The sequence below is a fragment of the Panicum hallii genome, chromosome 4, assembly GCF_002211085.1.
Source record: "Panicum hallii strain FIL2 chromosome 4, PHallii_v3.1, whole genome shotgun sequence".
Lineage (NCBI taxonomy): Eukaryota > Viridiplantae > Streptophyta > Magnoliopsida > Poales > Poaceae > Panicum > Panicum hallii.
In genome coordinates this window covers 8950469-8970695 of record NC_038045.1, presented here as the reverse complement: position 1 = coordinate 8970695, position 20227 = coordinate 8950469, and the positions used below count along the sequence as shown (strand labels likewise).

Sequence of the window (20227 nt, the reverse complement as noted above, 5' to 3'; positions counted from 1 at the left end):
AAAATTTAAATCAAGGACCTAATGGATGAGCTAAAGCAACAGAGAGCATAAGGAGCGTGCTAGCTCTTTACAAGTTCATGAAGAATTCATGCATTTTAAAATCTATTGGTAATTTTTTTTCTAATTTTCAACATGAATGTCTCCAAATTTTCAAACAAAATTTTTATGTTCTTTAGAAAATCAACTAAATGTTACTGATATTCAAATTACGAAATTTTTTGAATGTTTAGTTGTGATACCTTGAGCCAAATGATTGTTTAGGGAAATGACATTTAGTGGATATGAGGGGAGTTCAAGTGCTCCCCTACTCCACCATAAAAAAAATAAAAACGTGCATGAAAAATTGGACCAAAAATGTGTATGGACGATAGAGGATGCAACGATCAATATTCATGCAAAGTTCGAGGTTGAAAAAATATTTATGCAAGGAGAATCAAAAAAACAAAAAATCAGCATGTAACTGGGGCAGACGCACTGTTCATCATCGGGACTTGCAGCCGCTCGCACCTATTCAAATGCCGATTTTTCTTTTTTTTTTTTCTCCTTGCATATAATTTTGTTCAAGTTCAAACTTTACATGAAAATAAATCATTGTATCCTCTATCCATATATATTTTCGGTTCAAATTTTCATGTACCTTTTGGTATGTTTTCTTATGGTGGAGTATGGGAGCACAAGTGTTCTTGAGTGGATATAACACCTGTTTGACATTCACTTGCGTGATTATAATGACAAAGTGTGTTCACACAACAAGAATTATTAGGTATCAGATAGAGACAATGTGATTGGTATCACGCATATTTTTTAATCGTATAAATGTTTTTCATATATTTTTTTAAAAAATGCAAATTAAGGTTTTTGAGAGACCTAGTTAAGACATGTTTTGTCCTATTCTAATCTTACGAGTGATGATTGAAATGTTATGAATCAAAGTTGTTTGAAGTTTTCAATGTTTCAAAAGCATGTTTCAGTTAAGGCTGAATCAGTGGCGGAGCTATAGGGTGGGCCGTGTGGGCCTTGGCCATTAGTACCCATAAGTACTCAATATTTCAGTTGAGCTGTTTAGGGTTTCATTTCTTCAAAGGGTCACTTTGTTTTGCAACAAACATGGCATCCAAGTCCCTGTAATGCAACATAATTTTGTGCCACATGTAAGAGAGGATTAAGGCGGAATACTATTCGAGCAGATTAGCGACAAAAAGAGAGGACAAAAAGCAGAAATAAGTAATTGACATGCGACAAAGAGAATGCGCGTTGCGCAAAAAGTAAGCAGCGAAATGTAGCTCCGGAGTCAAGAGACATACATAGATAAGTAGCCGATCTCGTGGAGAACAAGTCGAGAAATGTACAAGTGACTTAGCTTGATTTGTGGATGATTGCCGACGAATTGATGAGTTAAGACGACGGTGTCCGCATCTCCCGCACGTAGGCCGTGGTGGCCTTGACTGACGGCATGAGCGACGCTTGATCAAAGGGCAATCCGCGCGTGCGTACTTCTCCAGCCTCTTTGATGCATGTGTTGGTGTTTAACCTCCAAGCCTACCGACGGATACCTCCAAAGTGGTAGATTGTAGGTAGGGTATCGCCGAGATCAGGAACTCGAAAGTGCAAGGAACACGAAACTTTAGACAGGTTCGGGCCGCAATATGCATAATACCCTACGTCTTGTGTGGTGATTTGTATTGTCTTATATGTGTATATTTTGGAGGGGGTCTCTGCCCGCCCTTACGTAGTCTGGGGGGACAACATTACATGGAAGTCCTAATCAAATACAAGCTCAGAAGTTCTACCCGAGTACTATTCGGCTAGTTTTCTTATGTTCCGACTAGTCCTACTTCTGTACCAGTAGTCACAACAGGTGTAGAGCGTGGGCCATGTTCCATCCCTTGTCCTAGAAATATACGCCATGTGCGCAGTCTCCTGGCCCCGAGTCTAACAAACCCCGAGCTCTTCGTACTCGAGTACTGCAAGCTTCTGAGTACTTCTGAAGGCGTCTTCAAGTTCTCCCGAACTCCGTCTTGAAGGTGTCTTCCGAGTACTTGCTTGGCTGCATCAAGGCTGTGAGGTGCTCATGCCCCGAGTAGTTGTCAAGTCTTCTTTTATATAGGGTGCGATGAAACTCGCACTTCATATGGAATAGCCCCCGAGTCTTAGGTTGAATTGAAGAATCAGACTGAGAGTCAAATTAGTCTTGAATCTTCTACTCTTATCTTCCAAAATTTAAAAAATAAGCCGCCGATGACACGTGTCCTGCAGCCCCCGAGCCTTGGATCTAAATCCTAAGGTTTGGAAAAAAAGGATCCATAGAGTCATGACATAGATTGTGGAAAAAAATGAAGAATTCGATTTGATGGTAAAAATGAGTAAATTGGTTCAGAAATTCGAAAACCTCCTTTTTTAGGATAGCAACTATGAAAAAAATAGTTAAGCAAATAACTTTCACAAAGTAACCAGAATTACCACTCAAAATAAATCTTAACCCGATGAAAAACCCTTCGCATTCCACACAGTGATTGCAGGGTCATCGCTGGTTATTTGACCGTGCGGTAACTTAGGGTTTACTCACCCTTTCGCTTGCACTCTCACTACCTTGGCCTTTCATCTTCCTCCGTCTCGTAGCCGCCGCCCCCTTTAGATTCAAATCTAGGCCAATCATAGTTGATCCTCTTCTATTAGGAGTAGTCGACGAGACCTCCCTCCTCCACTATAATGTTGCTTCTTTGCCCCCAATCCTGAGCCCCCGAGGCATATGCGAGTGAAGCGGCTCATGACAACAAGAATGGTAAGCAAGAAAGGCGCCACTAAGTCGAAGGGGAAGGATTCCAAACCCGCCGCCGCCACCGGCGATGGGTGGAGAACAAGTAAGCGTTCTGAGGCTAACCTCAAAACGCTTGTAGATGAATGCCTCCTGTAGCCCAAGGAGATTATCCAGTGGTAGTCTGCCAATGGTGATAAGAGCTATGAAGGGGCTGAGGAGATTGTTTTGTTTCAATATTTTGTTGAGCGTGGATTGGCCCTCTATCGGTGTTTTACCGCCACGCCCACCGAGGGATACCCTCGAGGTGGTAAGTTTGTAGGTAGCGTGTCGTCGAGATCAAAAACTCGAAGGTGCAAAGGAACGTAAGGTTTTAGACAGGTTCGAGCCGCCGAGAGCATAATACTCTACGTCCTGTATGGTTTGTATTGCCTTTTATGATGATTGGGTGATCTCCTGGGTGATTTCCTAGAGGATCGCCCTAATTCCCCCTGGAGGGGGTCCTATCCGCCCTTATATAGTCTGGGGGGACAGGTTTACATGGAAGTCCTAATCGGATACATGCTCTAGAGTCCTACCCCGAGTGGTTTTCTTGCAGTTTTCTACCGTATCCGACTAGTTTGACTACTGTAGGAGCAGTTATACTAGGCTATGAGTAGTTACACAGATGTGGAGCGTGGGCCATGTCCCAACTCGGGTTCTGAAGGCGTCTTCGAGTTCTCCTGAGCTTCATCTTGAAGATGTCCTCTGAGTACTTCCTTGACTGCACCGAGGCTGTGAGGTGCTCGTGCCCCAAGTAGTTATCTTCTTTTATATGGGTGCGATTAAACTCGCACTCCATATGGAGTAGCCCCCGAGCCTTAGGTTGACTCGTAGAATCATGCCGAGGGTCAATTCAATCTTGAGTCTTTTGTCCTTATGTTTCAGCAGATTTGAAAAACAAGTCGCTGATGACACGTGTCCTGCAGCCCCCCAGCCTTAAATCCAAATCCCCAAGTTTTGAAATAAAGGGTCCAAAGAATCGTGGCATGCAATCTTCTTTGCGGAGAGCCGTGTTGTATCCAGCCCCCGAGCCTAGGAGCTAGATGAATTGCATAGGATATGCCTTGTAGTCGGTGGTGCCAGCCCCCAAGTCAGGTATTGGCTAAGTGCCTCTGGATCTTGTACTATCGATGAAGCCGACTAGTCGGAGCTTATTCCGACTAGTTTTGTAGATGAGACTAGTAATCGAAGTAGTCGCCAGTGCGTCGCCAAGTAGAGTCGATTCCGGCTAGCTTTTAGGCGAAATGAGTAGTCGAAATAGTCGTCAGCGTGTCGCCGTGCATTCTTCACGAAGTCCAGTAGTCGCCGACGGTTGTTGATGAACCCAACTAGTTGGAGGCGAATCCAACGAGTAGTTGTTGTAGTCAGCAACATGTAGTCGAGTGTTCTCACAAAATTGGAGTAGTCGTTGGCGAATGTTGATGAAGCCAACAGATCGGAGTTGAATCCGACTCACCCAGCAGTACGGTCCAGATCAAGTTCCCTGCAAGGTAAACATAAAAATATGTTGTAACTGATAGTCATGAAACCGTGTTGGGAGCATTGCCCTTGCAATAAACTCCATGTATAACTAGTTTAAAAACTAGTAAACGGAGAAGTACGGGAGCAAGGCCCCGTCAGTAACATAAAGCACTAGTTCGAGACCAGTAGTCTCAACATTGCTGGAAGTATGAGAATAAAACCCTTTAGTAGCGTAGAACAGAGCATTACTGGAAGCATGGGAGCGAGGTTCCTTCCGTAAACTATACGTAGTACTAGTCACAAACTAGTAAAATGGAGTTTTACTGGAAGATTGGGAGCGATGCCACTTCAGTGCACTATACGTAGTACTAGTCGCGAATTAGGAAAACAGAGCATTACTAGGAATTATGGGAGCGATGCCCCTTCAGTACACTACTCGTAGTACTAGTTGCGAACTAGTTAAACGGAGCGTTACTGGAATTCTGGGAGTGATACCCCTTCAGTACACTACTCGTAGTACTAGTCGCGAACTAGTAAAATGAAGTGTTATAATTACTAGCAATTATGGGAGCGATGCCCCTTCAGTACACTACTCATAGTAATAGTCGCGAACTAGTAAAACGAAGTGTTACTGGCACTATGGGAGCAATGCTCCTTCAGTACACTACACGTAGTACTAGTCGCGAACTAGTAAAATGGAGTTGTACTGGAAGTTGGGGAGCAAAACCCCTTCAGTAATGAAGAATACTAGTCGAAAATCAGTAATCTTATAGAGAAAGTATGGGAAGGTGACTAGAAGTCAGTGAGGGAGAAATAAATCTGGGTGGTAGCGTCAGTCACATCCTTGGATGGACCATGAGGATGCACATGTTAACTTGTGAAAACATCATGGTTGGCCCTAAGGGATTGTTGACGAGATCTTTCACGTGAGGTGATGAGTTTCTTGGGTGGGCCAAGACAAGTTAAAATGTTTGTAAGATATCTTTTATTTCATCGTATTATTGCGGGTTTGTAAGCTACATTAAGCATATTTTAGACTTGCTTAATTTAAAATGTTTGTAAGACGTCTTTTGTTTCATTGTATTATATTTGGTAAATTCTATACTTATTTGTTCGTGCATTATCTATATAATGTTTGAAAAAAAATTATTGAGTTAGACCACCCTAGTTCAAAATCCTAGCTACGCTACTGGCCTGAATGATTGTATTTTTGGCTAATTGAATGTGGTGAAGTAGTTGAGTTGCGGTTGGTGGAGATACATGCATGTTTCTTAACCCATGATGTGTAGGTATATGGATCAGAGATATGGCCGTCGATAATGAGGTGGTAACGGACAACCAAGTTACATCGCCAATGGACCAACGGTTAAGGGTGAGTAAAAGCTTGGGCTGAAGATCGTGTAAGGATACATGGAGTGAAAGAGGAAGGTGACGAAGACAGCCTAAGCATGTCAATGAAGTTGCTGTGGTACTGCCTATAGATGGGCTCACTAGATATCTTCTCCTACAAGCACAAGAGGAATCCATAGCTATCAGAGGGAGGCGAGGAAGCAATTAATGGAAAGGTGGTAAGAAGATAACAATGTTCTAGACATTAGCACTAGTGCATAGTGCTAAACTTTTGAACATAGCCACTTTTTCTCATTGCAATGTGAATACTAGAGTGCTTGTTAGTACTTGTCTAAAGCTGAGTTATGACTTGTGACTTAAGTTGCCGATTAGTATCCAGCTAGAAAGAAATAAACTACTCCAGGGATGAACACCGCAGGCGGTGTCAAAGAAGCAAGGGTGAAGGGTGGTATGAGGAGGAGATTTGAAAAAAAAAATCAAAGCTGATTTGAAATGTTCGTATTTTATCTAAAGGTGCAGATTGCAGAAATTTGTGTGAAGGGAACAAGAAATATCTTGGTGTATGTTAGATTAACAATCTTATACTGTCAATCTAGAAAAGTTTTGCGTGCTGATTTTTTCGAAAGGACAACATAAACTTTGCCGCAAGTTTTATTAGAAGGAGAAAACAAAAATAAATGCCAGTTCTGTTTTCAGTGTGGCAACGGAACCACAAAACCATATAAAAGTGTGACTGTGTGAGTGTACCGCACCTCCCCCGAACTACATAAGACCGACACAACTAACTTAACATGACACTCTTTAAATAACCCTGAGCCAACTAGCCAAATACTAGAACCACTCACTCTACAAACTTGACACATGTTGACTGTCAAAGCAAAAATGTTTGGCTTATTAGAACGAACTAAGACGGACCTATACATCATATCTGTGATCTGAAGCTTAGAAATATGAGTACCTCATTAAGGACCTAATGAGAGCTCTAGAGAACACCCATGTGCCGTTCAGAGAAACAAATGTCCAACAGACTGCACAAGCTTGTTTCCTCATAAAAAGTACGAGCATATAGACGTGCAATTCTTGGCCTTATTCTTTCAGAAACAGTTAGGTACTCAGGTTCCGCACCAGCTCATATCAACGGAACCAGAAACAGTACATCGCATCAAGATTCAACAATACAATACTCGTGTTAGCCCAAACGCTTGCCCCAACGATTATTGCCTTGGAGCAACGGCGGGATGCTCTGCTCGTTCCTGAAGAAGTCGGTCGGATCCACCGCCGCCTTCACCGCGGCAAGCCTCCTGAAGTTGCCGGCGAAGTACTTCTCGCCCCAGACCTTGCCGCCGTCGAACGTGCTGACGTCGTTCACCACCGTGTTCTCGCCGATGTCCAGGTCGCGGTAGTTCACGTACGCCTCCCTCGGGTTCTTGGTCACGTACTGGCCCATGAAGTCGTAGAAGTTGTTGATCCAGCTCGTCGCCGCCGAGCCGTCGCTGCCCGAGGGCCAGAAGGCGATGTACTGGATGTTGTACAGCACCCCGCTCCGGTGCGGGTACGGCGTCGCCGAGGCCGGGATGGCGCCGATGAACCCGCCGTGCGGCTCCAGGATGATCATCCCAGCGCCGTTCATGGCGAACCAGGGGAAGATGTTCTTCCAGTCATCCCTGGCGATGGCGCGGCGGACGTAGTCGGACTTGTTCTTGGTGAAGGTGCTCAGGCTGGTGCGGCGGTTGAGCAGCGACTCCACCGGCGCGCTGGGGTTCCAGGTGTCGAAGAAGACCACCGACTGCAGCCAGGTCATCTCGAGGCAGTCGGCGCCCGTCATGCCGAGCTCCGGGAAGAAGGTGCCCAGCGTCGGCACGACGTCGCTGCACCTGCCAAGGTACAGTGTCTGGAACGTCACCTGTTGCCCCTGGATGATCGCCCGCATGTTGATGTCGAAGGGCAGGGTCGGGCCGACCTCCTGCCACCTGGTGAGGACGTCGATGGCGCCCTGGTCCAGCGTCCTCATGACGTTGAACGCCGTAACGGTGGATGGGACCCTGACGAGGCTCACCTTCCACGACACGACGATGCCGAAGTTCCCGCCGCCGCCGCCCCGGATGGCCCAGAAGAGGTCCTCCCCCATGGCCGCCCTGTCGATGAGCTCGCCGTCGGCGTTCACCAGCTTGGCGTCGAGGATGTTGTCGGCGGCGAGCCCGAACCTGCGCATGAGCATGCCGATCCCGCCGCCGCTGAAGTGGCCGCCCACGCCGATGGTCGGGCAGATCCCGGCCGGGAACGCAAGCCCGGAGTTGTTCCTGGCGACCGTGTAGTAGAGCTCCCCGAGCGTGGCGCCGGACTCGACCCACGCCGTGGGGGCCGGCCACGCGGCGTCGTCGGCGCTGACAGCGACGGCGCGGAGGCCGGCGAGGTCGACCACCGCGAACACCTCGCCCTGCTGCAGGGACCGGTACGAGAGGCCCTCGTAGTCGTGCCCGCCGCTGCGGACGCGGAGGCGCACGGCGTGCGCGCGGCCGCAACGCACGGCGGCCTGCACGTGGGAGCCGTCGGTGGCCGTGACGACGCAGAGCGGGCGCGCCGTGTCGGCGGTGAAGAGCCGGGGGTTCCGGACGGAGGACGCCAGCACGTCGGTGAAGTTGCTCGCGCCCTGCGTGTAGATGAGCCCGCTGGGTACGCTCCCCCACAGGCACTGCAGGAAGCCGTCGGGGTCGGAGGTAGCTGCTGAGGATGGAGCGCCGAGGTAGCAGAGAGAGGAGAAGCTGAGGATGAGCGCTAGCGCTAAGCCTCTGGAGGACACTTCCATCTTGGCTTGACGATCTTGCAATGCCAATGCGACAGTGCTGCTTGTTCATCGCTTGGGCAGTAAGCTCTGTTTATATAGTAGTTAGTTGCTGATCTCTGCTGGTGTGGTGACACGGAAGGAAGCTGCGTGTACGTTATGACTCGTGATCACTCTGGGATGCGTGCCAATTAGTTTGAGCCCTAGGTGGATGGAGCCTTGGAGGAGTCGGCGGTCAACTATTCCGACGGTCGTAAGGGATGGATCGACCTGGCCGGAGACGATGGAATGGCCGCCCGTGAAGAGCGAAGTTTACATGCACGGACGCGAACTGCATGATGTATAGATTGAAGCAGAAGATCGAGTAGTGGTACTAGTATAGTAGTAGTATTTTTGTAGGTCACCAGATCGTGGATGAGATTATATTCGCATCTGTGGCTCCCGGCGCCTCGATCACGCCGAAGGTCGGTATTAATGAGGTCGTCTGACTGCCTGAGCTCCTGATCTGTTTCAGAAAACAGGAGCTAGAGGCTAAAGCGCTCACAGGATTCAGATTGGCATCGTTCACTGCTCTGTAGTATACTACTGTCAAGAGACAAAAACAGTCAACCACTCCTAGATCTTGCAGGTTAGTGATTCCAGGCCGGTTAATGCAGTGCTAGTATTTTATGCATGCCTCATGCATCTCCCAAGGATTTATATATATATCTATATATATGCAGTAACATACATGAAAGACATGAAACTAGAGGACGCGGTGAAGCGTGCAGAGAGTGGTGATGGCAGTAGATGATAATCTAAACTAGCAATTCCATCGTGTTCATAATAAAGTGTTGGTAGTTGGTTGTAGGCAGGCACCTTGGACTGAACCAGCCAAAGGAATCAGTCAGTTGAAAGCATGAGGGGCTGGCGCGCACAGCTGCAGTGCCAAACATTTGGCTCTTCTTGAGCTGAAGATACGTCGGGTGCTTCGTTTTCGATCCCAACAAAAGACACCTACCTGGACACGACAACCGGGGGCGCCAATGACAGCACGGAATGGAGATGCACGCGTTCACGGATCGATACCCATTCGAGGAAGGCTAGCTAGCTGCAATGGTGGATGGAGAACGCGGGAGGAGTTGCCCTCGAGGCTTGAATGCTGGTTAGTTTCGGCTGCATGTAGATAACCAATCGCACCCTATATTTCTAATGGATGACTTATTCAAAAAATAAATTGTCCTCCAATTCCATCTTTTCTCTCTCTCTCCTTTTTTCCTTTACCCCATCTCCCATCCTTGGTTCTTGCATACTCCTAGAGGTGATTTAGTCAGAAACATTTTCTTCTTTCTCCTCCATAAATTTGTTACCACATCATCATTTTTCTTATATGTTATACTATTAATTAGTACTATAAAAATCATCCCAAGACGATACATGGTGTATTATCCTGATGTGTTCAAAGATTTGGATGATTCCTGAATGATTCATAGTATTGATTTATAAAATAGGAGTCCAAGAAAACAAATACTTACACATTGAAATATGACACGCAACCTTCCCAAAAAAATGCAATAATTAAAGTATTATAAACAGCAGTTCTCATGGCGGCTCGACGTGTGGCTCACTTGCTTGGGAGTTTGGACAAGTGGCGGGACGCTCTGTTCGTTCCGGAAGTAGTCACCGGGATCCATCTTGCCCTTGGTGATGGCCAGCCTCTTGAAGTTGGCCGCCCCGAAGTACTTCTCGCCCCACACCCTGCCGCTGTCGTAGCTCGTGACGCCGCCGACCACCGCGTTCTGGCCGATGTCAAGGTCCCGGTAGTTCACGTACGCCGCCCTGGGGTTCTTGGTCACGAACTGGCCCATGAAGCTGTAGAAGCCGTTGATCCAGGTCGTCGCCGCGGTGCCGCCGTCGCCCGACCAGAACGCGATGTGCTGGATGTTGTAGAGGACGCCGCTCCGGTGCGGGTACGGCGTGTCGCCGTCGGCGATGCGGCTGACCTGCCCGCCGTGGGGCTCTAGGATGATGAGCCCCGCACTAGGGCCGTTGAACCAGGGGAAGATCTTCTGCCACGACTCCCGGGTGATGGCTTGCTTCACGTAGTCGGACTTGTTCTTGGTGAAGGTGCTCAGGCTGGTCGTCCGGTTGAGGAGGGCCTCCACTGGCTGGCCGGTGCTGCCGGAGTTGATGTAGAGCGCGGACTGCAGCCAGGTCATCTCCCGGCAGTCGGCGCGCGTCATTCCGAGCTCCGGGAACCGGGAGCTCATCACCGGAAGGAGCTGGTCGCACGTGCCGAGGTACAGGGACTGGAACCGGGCCTGCTGGTTCTGGATGACCACCCTGATGGTGAGCGCGTCGGGGAGCGCCGGCGCGAGGGTTTGCCATTTGGTCACGGCGTCTATGGCGCCCTGGGCGACGGTCTTCTGGATGGTGAAGGCCGTCACCCTCAGCGGGACCCTGACGAGCCTCACCTTCCAGGATAGCACGATGCCGAAGCTCCCGCCGCCGCCGCCCCGGATGGCCCAGAAGAGGTCCTCCCCCATGGCCTTCCTGACCAGGATCCTCCCGCTGGCGTCCACCAGCGTGGCGTCGAGGACGTTGTCGACAGAGAGCCCGTGCTTGCGCATCATCATGCCGATGCAGCCGCCGCTGAAGTGGCCCCCTACGCCGATGGTCGGGCACACGCCGGCGGGGAAGGCCAGCTGCGGGTCCGCCCTGGCCGCGGCGTAGTAGAGCTCCCCGACGGTGGCGCCGGAGTCCACCCACGCGGTGGCCGCGGCGCGGTCGACTCGCACGGAGCGGAGGCCGGCGAGGTCGACCACCGCGAACTCCTCGGGGCGCACGGACCGGTACGAGAGGCCCTCGTAGTCGTGCCCGCCGCTGCGCACGCGGAGGCGCACCCCGTGGCGGCGGCCGCAGAGGACCGCGGCCTGGACGTGGGAGGCGTTGGCGGCCGCGACGATGCAGAGCGGGCGCATCGTGCCGGGGGTGAAGAACCTCGGGTTCCGGATGGAGGACGCCAGGACGGAGGAGAAGGAAGGCGAGGCAGGGGTGAGCAGGAGCTGGCTCGGGACAGACGCCGAGAGGCACCGGAGGAAGTCGCCGGCGGCGGCCGAGGACAGGGCGGGGGCGTAGCAGCAGAGGACGCAGAGGAGGAGCGCTAGTGCTGCTCCGGCGGGCACGGCCATCTTCGCGGCGAGGGCTGAGACTGAGGCTTAGACGTTGGGATTGACCGGGTTGTGATTGTGTGGCTTAAGCTGGCGACACGTATGCGTATTTATAGACTATGCGGCGACGTTCAGGGGGTGTTCGCGCACGCCATGCACGCATGTGGAAAAGTCGCGGTCGCCGGCCAACAGTACACGGGCCAAGTTGTTTGTGCCGAAGCTACTCGCTGGCTTCAGGCAGGCCTGTGAGCCTGCGTGAAGTGGTGGGTGTGTTATAGCAAGAACAATAGTTTAGTCCGCTGCTGACTATAAGAGTTTGCTATGTCATCTAAAATTAATATTGTAATCAACAAATATAATAGATTGGCTATTATGTTGGCTAAAAGAGTGTTGTGTAATTAATATTAGACCCACTTGCATACTCTCATTTTCTCACCTCAGCCTGGGAATTTGTGCTATAACCAGTTATGAGCTTGCTACTATCCTACAGCCAGCTCCTTCTCTCTCTTCTCTCTTCTCTCCTCCACCTCAGCATAAATATAATAAAATAAAGCTTATAGCCAGCTGACTAGAATTTATTGTACCTGCTCTTACAAGCGGTTTGTGACTAGTTTCCTTCTGGCGAGACACAACCAAAGTGTGCAAGTAGTCAAGTGAATACTGTCGGTGTGTTACCTTCTATAGTAACCATAGAGTTACCTGGACCACGCGGTTTGGATCAGCTGAATAGTGGATATTTTGTTAATGGTATTCCGGTGGACTGTCCATTAACCTAAAATATCCATATGCCTAGCATCACTGTCATTATACATGCGGTATCTACTGTAACTATTTATAAATTACACACTGCTCGCATCAAGAAAAACTGACCCAAACGTGAAGAAGTGCCTGCATCCATATTTATAAATTGCACACCACTACGATGTCATAAAAGTAAAATTAAATACTCCTATACATATTCCTCCATTACCCTTCTCTACCGCTGTTAGAAGACTAAGGCTAAATGTCGGCTAAAACAATAACAATATAATCTATCTATTATCTTAATATAATAGTGTTAAAAGAAACCATCACGTTCGCCGAGAGGATTTAGAAATTCCATGTTAATCGAAAAAAGAGAAGAATAGACACCGTTAAATTTTATGAAGATCTCGCGGCCTAGAGCATCCTACAGAATCCATATCAAATACGATTACTAAATATACACTGTTGGATTTTATAAAAATCTATTGGTCTACAACATTTCAGAGAATCCATATCAAATATGAATACTAAAGCCTCTTTGGTAGGACCTAGAAACGCCTCCACCGACGGGTTCTGCTAGAGCAAGCCTTACCAAACGGTAATTTTCAAACCAGCTTGGCGGCTTCACTGTCGAAGCCAACCTGAAGGCTTTCGTTGATTTGCACTAGAATGTCCCTCCACCAGTTCACCCTCGGAGTCGCTCATGCGGCAGTGGAGCAGAATGTTGGGGCGGATCCATAGCAGAACGCCGCTCGCTGCGCGAATGAGAGGAGTTGTTGAGTGGCACAAGCGCAAAACCGCGCGAGCGCTGGCCGAAGATGCGAGCGGACGGCGGCGGTGTCGACGACCTCACGCGGGCAGAAGATGTTGGCCGCCGAGGACCTCGCATGGGACGTGCCGCCGCAGCCCGGTGGCCTCTCCTGGCCTCGCCCCCGCGCAGCTGTAGAGGCAGAGCAGGCCGAGCAGCCATGCCCAGGGAGCATCGCGACAAGGTGCAGACTGCTGAGCAAGGTGGCATTGCGGGGCTTAACTGGGCGGCTTGGAGAAAGACAAGGGGACGTGGAACGGCTGAACGGATAAGGCAGAAAAGGAAAAGGAAGAGAGACAGAAAAAGAAAAGGGAGAGAAAAATGAGAAAAAGACAAACTAGATTACTGGTTTAATCAATAATTCTATTCATTAATCTTTTCTATTTTATACAAATTCATATTATAAATTGAGGGGAAACATAAATTTGTACAACCAAGTCATAAGTTATGGGCATATTGGATATTTGACATCTACCATACATTCATGAAAATAAGAAGATCTCATTCTACCAAACATTTTACAGATAGGCTTCAACTTCACTAGAAAAGCTAGTTCTAAATATACTTATTCGAAAAAAGAAAAGCGTATACGTCTTTGGATTTTATAAAGATATAATAGTCCACGGTCCTCTAAAGAATCCATATCAAATACGACTTCTAAATATACCTATATTTGCAATTTAAAAAATAAAAAACTAAAAATAATTTTGATACGAATTGGGACTAAATAATCACTGATATAAGCGGTATATATTCATCAGCTATTAGTTAATCATATGTATCGAATAACTAATTTGGAAAGTTCCCTAAAATACTAATTCGCCAAGCACATGGTCCTCAAAAAGCCTGCCAAACATGCTGTGCACAGTAACTCATGTCCACACACAATTTGCTATGTGCCATCATTGCTTTCACAAAGATGAGTTGCAACATATCCATGGCCGCAACAAGTCCATTCTTGTGCCACCTCACAAAATTAATATAGAGTTGATGTAATTATGTACTATTATCATTTGGGCCTATGACAAAATAAATAGTGTAATTTTTCTTTATTTCCACCTATTACCATGAGAATTTCTAGCGCACAAGAACCAAGGTGATGGTTTTTTTAATTTTAAAGTATTGATCTTTGCGGGGGCTGCTTCTTCTTTATCTTTTTTCTTTGTAGGTGGTTAGAGCAATGGTCTCCTCCAAACTGAGGGCATTTGTTATCAAGGACTAGAAATTACCATATTAATTTGTTGTAAAATAGAAAGATCTATTGTGTTTTGATTTATCATGGGCCCATGTTATAATAATATGTTAATTACATCAGCACTAGAGAGACCATGAGCTATGCAGTCAAAGGTTTATAATAAAACAAAGGAAAGGAAACTGATGAATCCGTGTTGTTACATAGAGTTATCATGTGTAGGCTTATTACTAGAAAAGCAACATCCAATGGTTCCTTGAACCCCCCCCACCCAATATTAATTATTTTAATACTTAAGTGTCATACGAAGTCACACACTCTATAGGATATACAAATTACCATGCTTATTGGTGAAAAAAAGTAGAGCCTTCTCCATGCTTGATCCCAGTGGGCCCATGTCATAACGGTTCGGATTATTTTGAAACTGGTAAAGTACAAGAGTATTAATCTAATTTAAAATAAATCTAAGCCTCATATCAAATGGATTATTTGAATACATGAATATAGTACGAGAGTACAAACATAGCTTTTGGCGGAAGAAAATATTAGAGATGAGGGGTTAATACGTACAACGGCAATGAAATAGGAGAGCGGAAGAAAGATGTAAGGAGATGACAGATCGAGGATGTTGGGTGACCGAATGAGGAGCAACTGAGATCTCAACCTACAAGGAATGATTACACAAGACCCATCACAGTGATGGTCATGTTGCATAGCCTCACGTGGCACACATGCTTGCTAGAAAGGTTAAGATAAACAGGTTGGGGTATGATATTAGCATGATGTCTAGCACGGTGGTGCCCCAACGCTGGGAAGATAGTGTGACAAGAATCATTTGTTTGTGCGGATTTTACAAGAGAACCAAGAAAGTGAGTGCATTTACGAGGGAACCAGAAGACATCTTTGGTGAAGAACCAGCCAAGAGTCATAGAGAAAAAGCTTCATTTTACCTCTACGTCAAATTTCACGATCAGGGCATTGGATGGGAAACTAAAATGAGAAAAGAAGAAGATGTCGAGTGCATTTAGACAAAGGGTTTGCCAATAATCCAACAATTATGCTATTGGTAGTTGGATGTAGTAAGCATGGTGCACATGGCTACGTGAGGCCTAGGCCGGAGCGATACATCGATCAAAGCTATCAAATGGTGATTGAGAGGAGAGCAACTATGACGGTAGAAAACCGAAGAAACCCTTAAGAATAAGTGATTACCATCAGGTACTCAAGTGCATGCTAATCAACACAAAACATGTCAAAGGTTGTAGTCAAACTCGATCAGTGGTGCTACCCAACTCATATTTTGAATACAAGATTCAGTTTTCTAATAGATTTTGATTATAAGAACTTTCATATGACAAAACTCCAAACTTTAGATGAATAAATAGATACAGGTCTAGAGCATCCGGAAAAAATAAGATAAAACTAATTGATATCAACAACCAAGTAAATATAACAAATGCTTTTTGAAGAAAAAGATCATAAAAAAACTTATGTTACAATTGGACTGGCCGTCAGGGTGAATAGGGAAGCTAAGAATTAGTATTTTTTCAAAAGACCAAAGAAATAATTTTTTAAATATATAAAAAGTGAAGATATATGACATATTATGCACAATAAATCTACTTTAATTGTCCGCACCAAAATAAACGTGTAAAAGATTAAAGAAATACTACAAATGACGAACATAAAAGGATCAAGTGCACTTTGTATAAAGGCTAAAGCGAATATCATAGGATCAATGGCATGCGGTGAGGGAGCGGTGGAGAGGAGATCCAAAATCCTGGCAGCGGAATGAACAAACATTAGTACATAGTGCAGATGTAAGAAACAAGGAGCGGTTGAAATTTGAATCACCTAGCATAAGGTAGATGCTTCATGCTGCATGGGAACCCACAATGTAGTAGGCAGTAGTGTATGACACTTATGAGTAGGAAAGAAAGGCAAGGGAAGGAAGGAGGGAGGGAGGGATAGAGAGAGAGAGAGAGAGAGAGAGAGAATTATTTTCCCATAGTAAAGGAGATGATTAATAATAGAGAAAACGTGGCGTCTCGAGAACATATAACCAATAACTTTTTCCAACAATTTTAGAATTAAAAAGATTAAATTAAACTAAAATTGAATGTTAGCTGTTGGTTTTGAAAGAATCAAATAAGGCTCTATTTTAAATAATTATTTGAAATATAAATAGAAGCGGCCATGATTTGTATGTAAACAAAAGGATAAAAATCAATAGGCACAATTTAATGCCATCAATCTATTAGAAAAAATCATATGGTTAGCACGAGAACGAGGTTGCATTGGTGAAAACTTCAAATTTTATGATGGCAACAACTAAACAAAAACAAAATAAATTCATAAAACTATATGTCTGCACAACGAACCCCTTTATCATAAAAATGAATTCATGTTCCACACCACAAAGTATGATGATAATCTCTTGGTCTGGGCCACTTCAATAAAGCAATGGTAATGAAAAAAATAAAATCATTTAAAAGAATTATTTCCAAGTAAAAAAGTCAAAATGTTAGCATGAAGAAAAAACAAGCTACCCGCGCTATTTGCGCGGGCAACCTTGCTTGTTTAATTAATATGTAAGTTTGTTTGTGTACTATGCAAAGACATCAAGATTGCAAATGAAATTAACGTTTGATGTAAATATAAATAAAAACTTATAAGATGAAATAAAAAAAGATGATAAGACACAGTACAAGAGAACGCCTTCTCTCTTATGAAAAAAATTAAGATTACGTGCTATGTCACCATCCCAAGCGGTATAAATGGTTTGGTTCATATTACCATTTGTGCGTTCTATAGTAGTCCGAGGTGTTCGGTGTGGTGTTGGGTAAGAGAATTTTGATAGTAAGAATATCGTGAAGTACATTGGTGTCGAATGAGAAATAGATCAACTCAAACTATATAGCCAAATTAGAATGATTGAGAAGGATGAAGAACCAGAAAAAACTAGCTAACCATTATAACTAAGAATGTTGTAATGGAAGAAAAAAGGAATCTTAACAATTTATCCTGTCACTAACATTAATAGGCAAAGATTATTACTTTTGAAGTATATACATAATCTATTGCATTATGCTTAGACCATAACTCATGATTCCATAATAATCTGTAATTCATAGCAATGTTCAGGCTATAAGTTGTTGATGATGCAAACTGCCTAAGGCATTCATCTATAGAATAGGACATGAGTGAAAAACAATATAAAAATATGTATATTGTTCTACGTGACTTGAAATATGCTTGACTTTGTGTAAATAGTGCTGGTGTAACCAATTTGGTGCAGTGCTGGTTCGGATGTCTTCACCAGGAGGCTAATTTTTCAATAACCCATAACAGATTTGATTATTCATTGGCACAAATAAGGAATTTCCTAAAGAAAAAAAAAGACTAAGTCGCATGCCTTAGGTGCATTTGTCAAGTTCTCTTCAAAATATTAGCTCAAGTATACTTCCTATGGTGTAATAATGAACCAGAGTCGTATGCATCCACGCAGTGCGAAAGGGGCCGGACCATCTTTTTCTTCTTTTCAATAAAAAGTGTGTGTATGTATCAGCATGAAAGTACAGTACAAGGCATGTACTAAGCAATAGAACAAAAGCTGGGATGATTTGAAGATACTAAGAATTTATTTGAAGGGCTCAAAGTTTGAAGAAAATGCTGAAACAGCTCAGCACTTAGAATATTTCTGTCTGAAATTTTCAGTGAAAAGGGGTCAACTTTAAGGCCAAATAAAGTGTCTTTGCATGGGATAAATTTGGATGACAAGTATCCATTTCAAATCTGGTTGGATGAGCTATGAAAATATGTCATTTGTTCCCATAAAAAAGTTTTGCAAGGTATCCAAATTTGAATTCAAACAGAGGTAGCCCGAAAGGGTTTAGCTGAATATTCAGAAAAACAGCATGAACCCTATCTGTTCAGAGCAAAATTTGAAATTGTTAGAGGACAAATCAGCAAGGGTGCCTGAAACAAAAGTTGTAGATAATTTTCAACCTACAACTTTACTGTTTGGAGATTTGAAGTTCAGTGAAAGAATTTGGAGAAAAATGCACTGCAGTGTTCAGGTTCAGGAATATTCAGTTTAACTCGTGCAAACAGCAATATTCAGAGCTATTTTTGAATGGTTTCTAGGCCAAACCAAGGAAGGTACCTGCAGTGAAAGTTGTAGAGGAATATCAGGGCTAGAACGTTGCTTTTGATAGATTTAAAATTTCAGTAGTAAACTCTGGAGATAACTAAGCTCAAACTTGCTGGTTTAGAGGGCAATCGAGTCCGTTCAGAAAATTCAGAGACAGAAACAGAGCAACTCGAGCTTATCCTCTAGACATCGCCGCCACTGATTAATGGCGGTAAAAATTGAATGAGCCACGGGTCCATTCGAGTGAGGGACAGCAGCAATTGAGCAAGCAGGAGGTGGAGGCCGCTCAGGCGCTGCGGATTAGGGATGGCAGCGGGTGAAAAACCCGGTTGGGGCAAGGGAACGCACCCGCACCCACCAGGGTTCAAATTCCTCACCACCCGCCCCACGACCCATCTCGGATCTCAATTCCCCCATACCCGTGAGGAGCCATTATTCTCGGCTTGGATTTGCAGCAGTATCGGCGGTGAGCTGGAGCCCGGCGCCCCTTCTTTCGCCGCCGCCGGCCTCGAGCTGTCGGCCCCAAGCAGTGACGGATGCGATGCCAGCAAGGGGGAGGGGTACAGGATGGGAGGGCGGCGTTGGAATGGGGAGGGCCGAACCGCCGGAGGCCGGAGGGAGTGCGGGGCATCGCGCAGCGGGTGTCCGTGCCGCGTGCAGCCGTGTGCCCATGCAGGCCTGCGGGGGGAGCGACGATTGAGAGACCTGGCGGCGCACAGGTCCCTGGGGGCTGCTGGGTGAGATTTGGAACATGAGTGAGGGATTAGATTGGGTTTATGGTCACTATATACAGGGTTTAGAAGCTAGGCTCACACGTCTTAACGGGTGCCCCATCGGGTAACTGGTCTGGGGTCCGATAGAACACACCCACACCCGCTTCACCCGATGGATGAGGAAAAAAACCCATTAACAGACCCGTGGGGGTAAAAAATGCCCATACCCGCACCCTAATAGGGTTTCTACCCGCGAGTTGTCGGGTTGCATGTCCCCATTGCCATCCTTACTACGGATGAGCATAAATGCTGCCTGAAGGGCCATCGTCTTCCTCCTCTCGCCAGTCTGCTACTCCTCGGCCGAGCTCGCTTCGCCGCCAAATTCGTCTCCGAGGAGCGGTCTCCCATCGATTCCCTACCCCAGTAGCCTCAGTGCCACCTCACGCATTGATTTGAGCCGTTCCCAAGCCAAATCCCTTGCCGCAGCATCCCTCCCTCCGTCGTCTTCTTCCTTCAGCTCGCCAGCACACAGAAAGAACAGTCACGGTGAGCAAAGGGTTTCCAGGGCGGTGGGTCTATTCTGAACGGTCTAGGGCGTGTGTGATGGGGCACAGAAGGGGTAGGAGCGGTTGGCGGCGCTGTTCCTTGGCCGGAGTGGCCGGAACGGGGCTCTCGCCATGGTTGCCGCCGGCAGGTGAAGAACCGCCCCGGTGATCCCGCCCCGGGCAGCTGCAGAACGCACAACGCAAGGGATCGCAAGACACAAGGCAAGAGGGGCAGCTGCAGAACGCACGACGTAAGGAAACACGGACCGCGGGACGCAAGGGATCGCACAATGAAACTAATTCGATGGCGCGCGGGTTTTTAGCGGCGGGACAACGGTTTTGGCAGCAGCGACTTACGAACGAAATTTTTGTCGCCACTTGAGTTTTTTAGTTGTAGAGAAGAGAAGTTATTCATATGAGTCGGATACCGTGATGTTCTAACTTCTTCCATTCCTTCAAGGAAGTGGCATAAAAAATGCAGATGGTGAGATGAATCATTTCAAAGATTTTGGTTAAGATTGTATTTTTCTTGT

General features: G+C 46.2%; 2 protein-coding genes across 2 annotated transcripts; both read right to left on the bottom strand.

Annotated features, from left to right (window-relative positions):
- Positions 1 to 6649: 6649 nt before the first annotated feature.
- On the bottom strand, positions 6650 to 8446 carry LOC112888578 (berberine bridge enzyme-like 8). Its single transcript, XM_025954811.1, has one exon. The coding sequence runs from the start codon at positions 8412 to 8414 to the stop codon at positions 6798 to 6800; it is 1617 nt and encodes a 538-aa protein (XP_025810596.1). The 5' UTR covers positions 8415 to 8446; the 3' UTR covers positions 6650 to 6797.
- A 1445-nt stretch (positions 8447 to 9891) lies between these two features.
- Positions 9892 to 11602, bottom strand: LOC112888579 (berberine bridge enzyme-like 8). The gene has a single exon (XM_025954812.1). The coding sequence runs from the start codon at positions 11558 to 11560 to the stop codon at positions 9956 to 9958; it is 1605 nt and encodes a 534-aa protein (XP_025810597.1). The 5' UTR covers positions 11561 to 11602; the 3' UTR covers positions 9892 to 9955.
- Positions 11603 to 20227: the final 8625 nt, after the last annotated feature.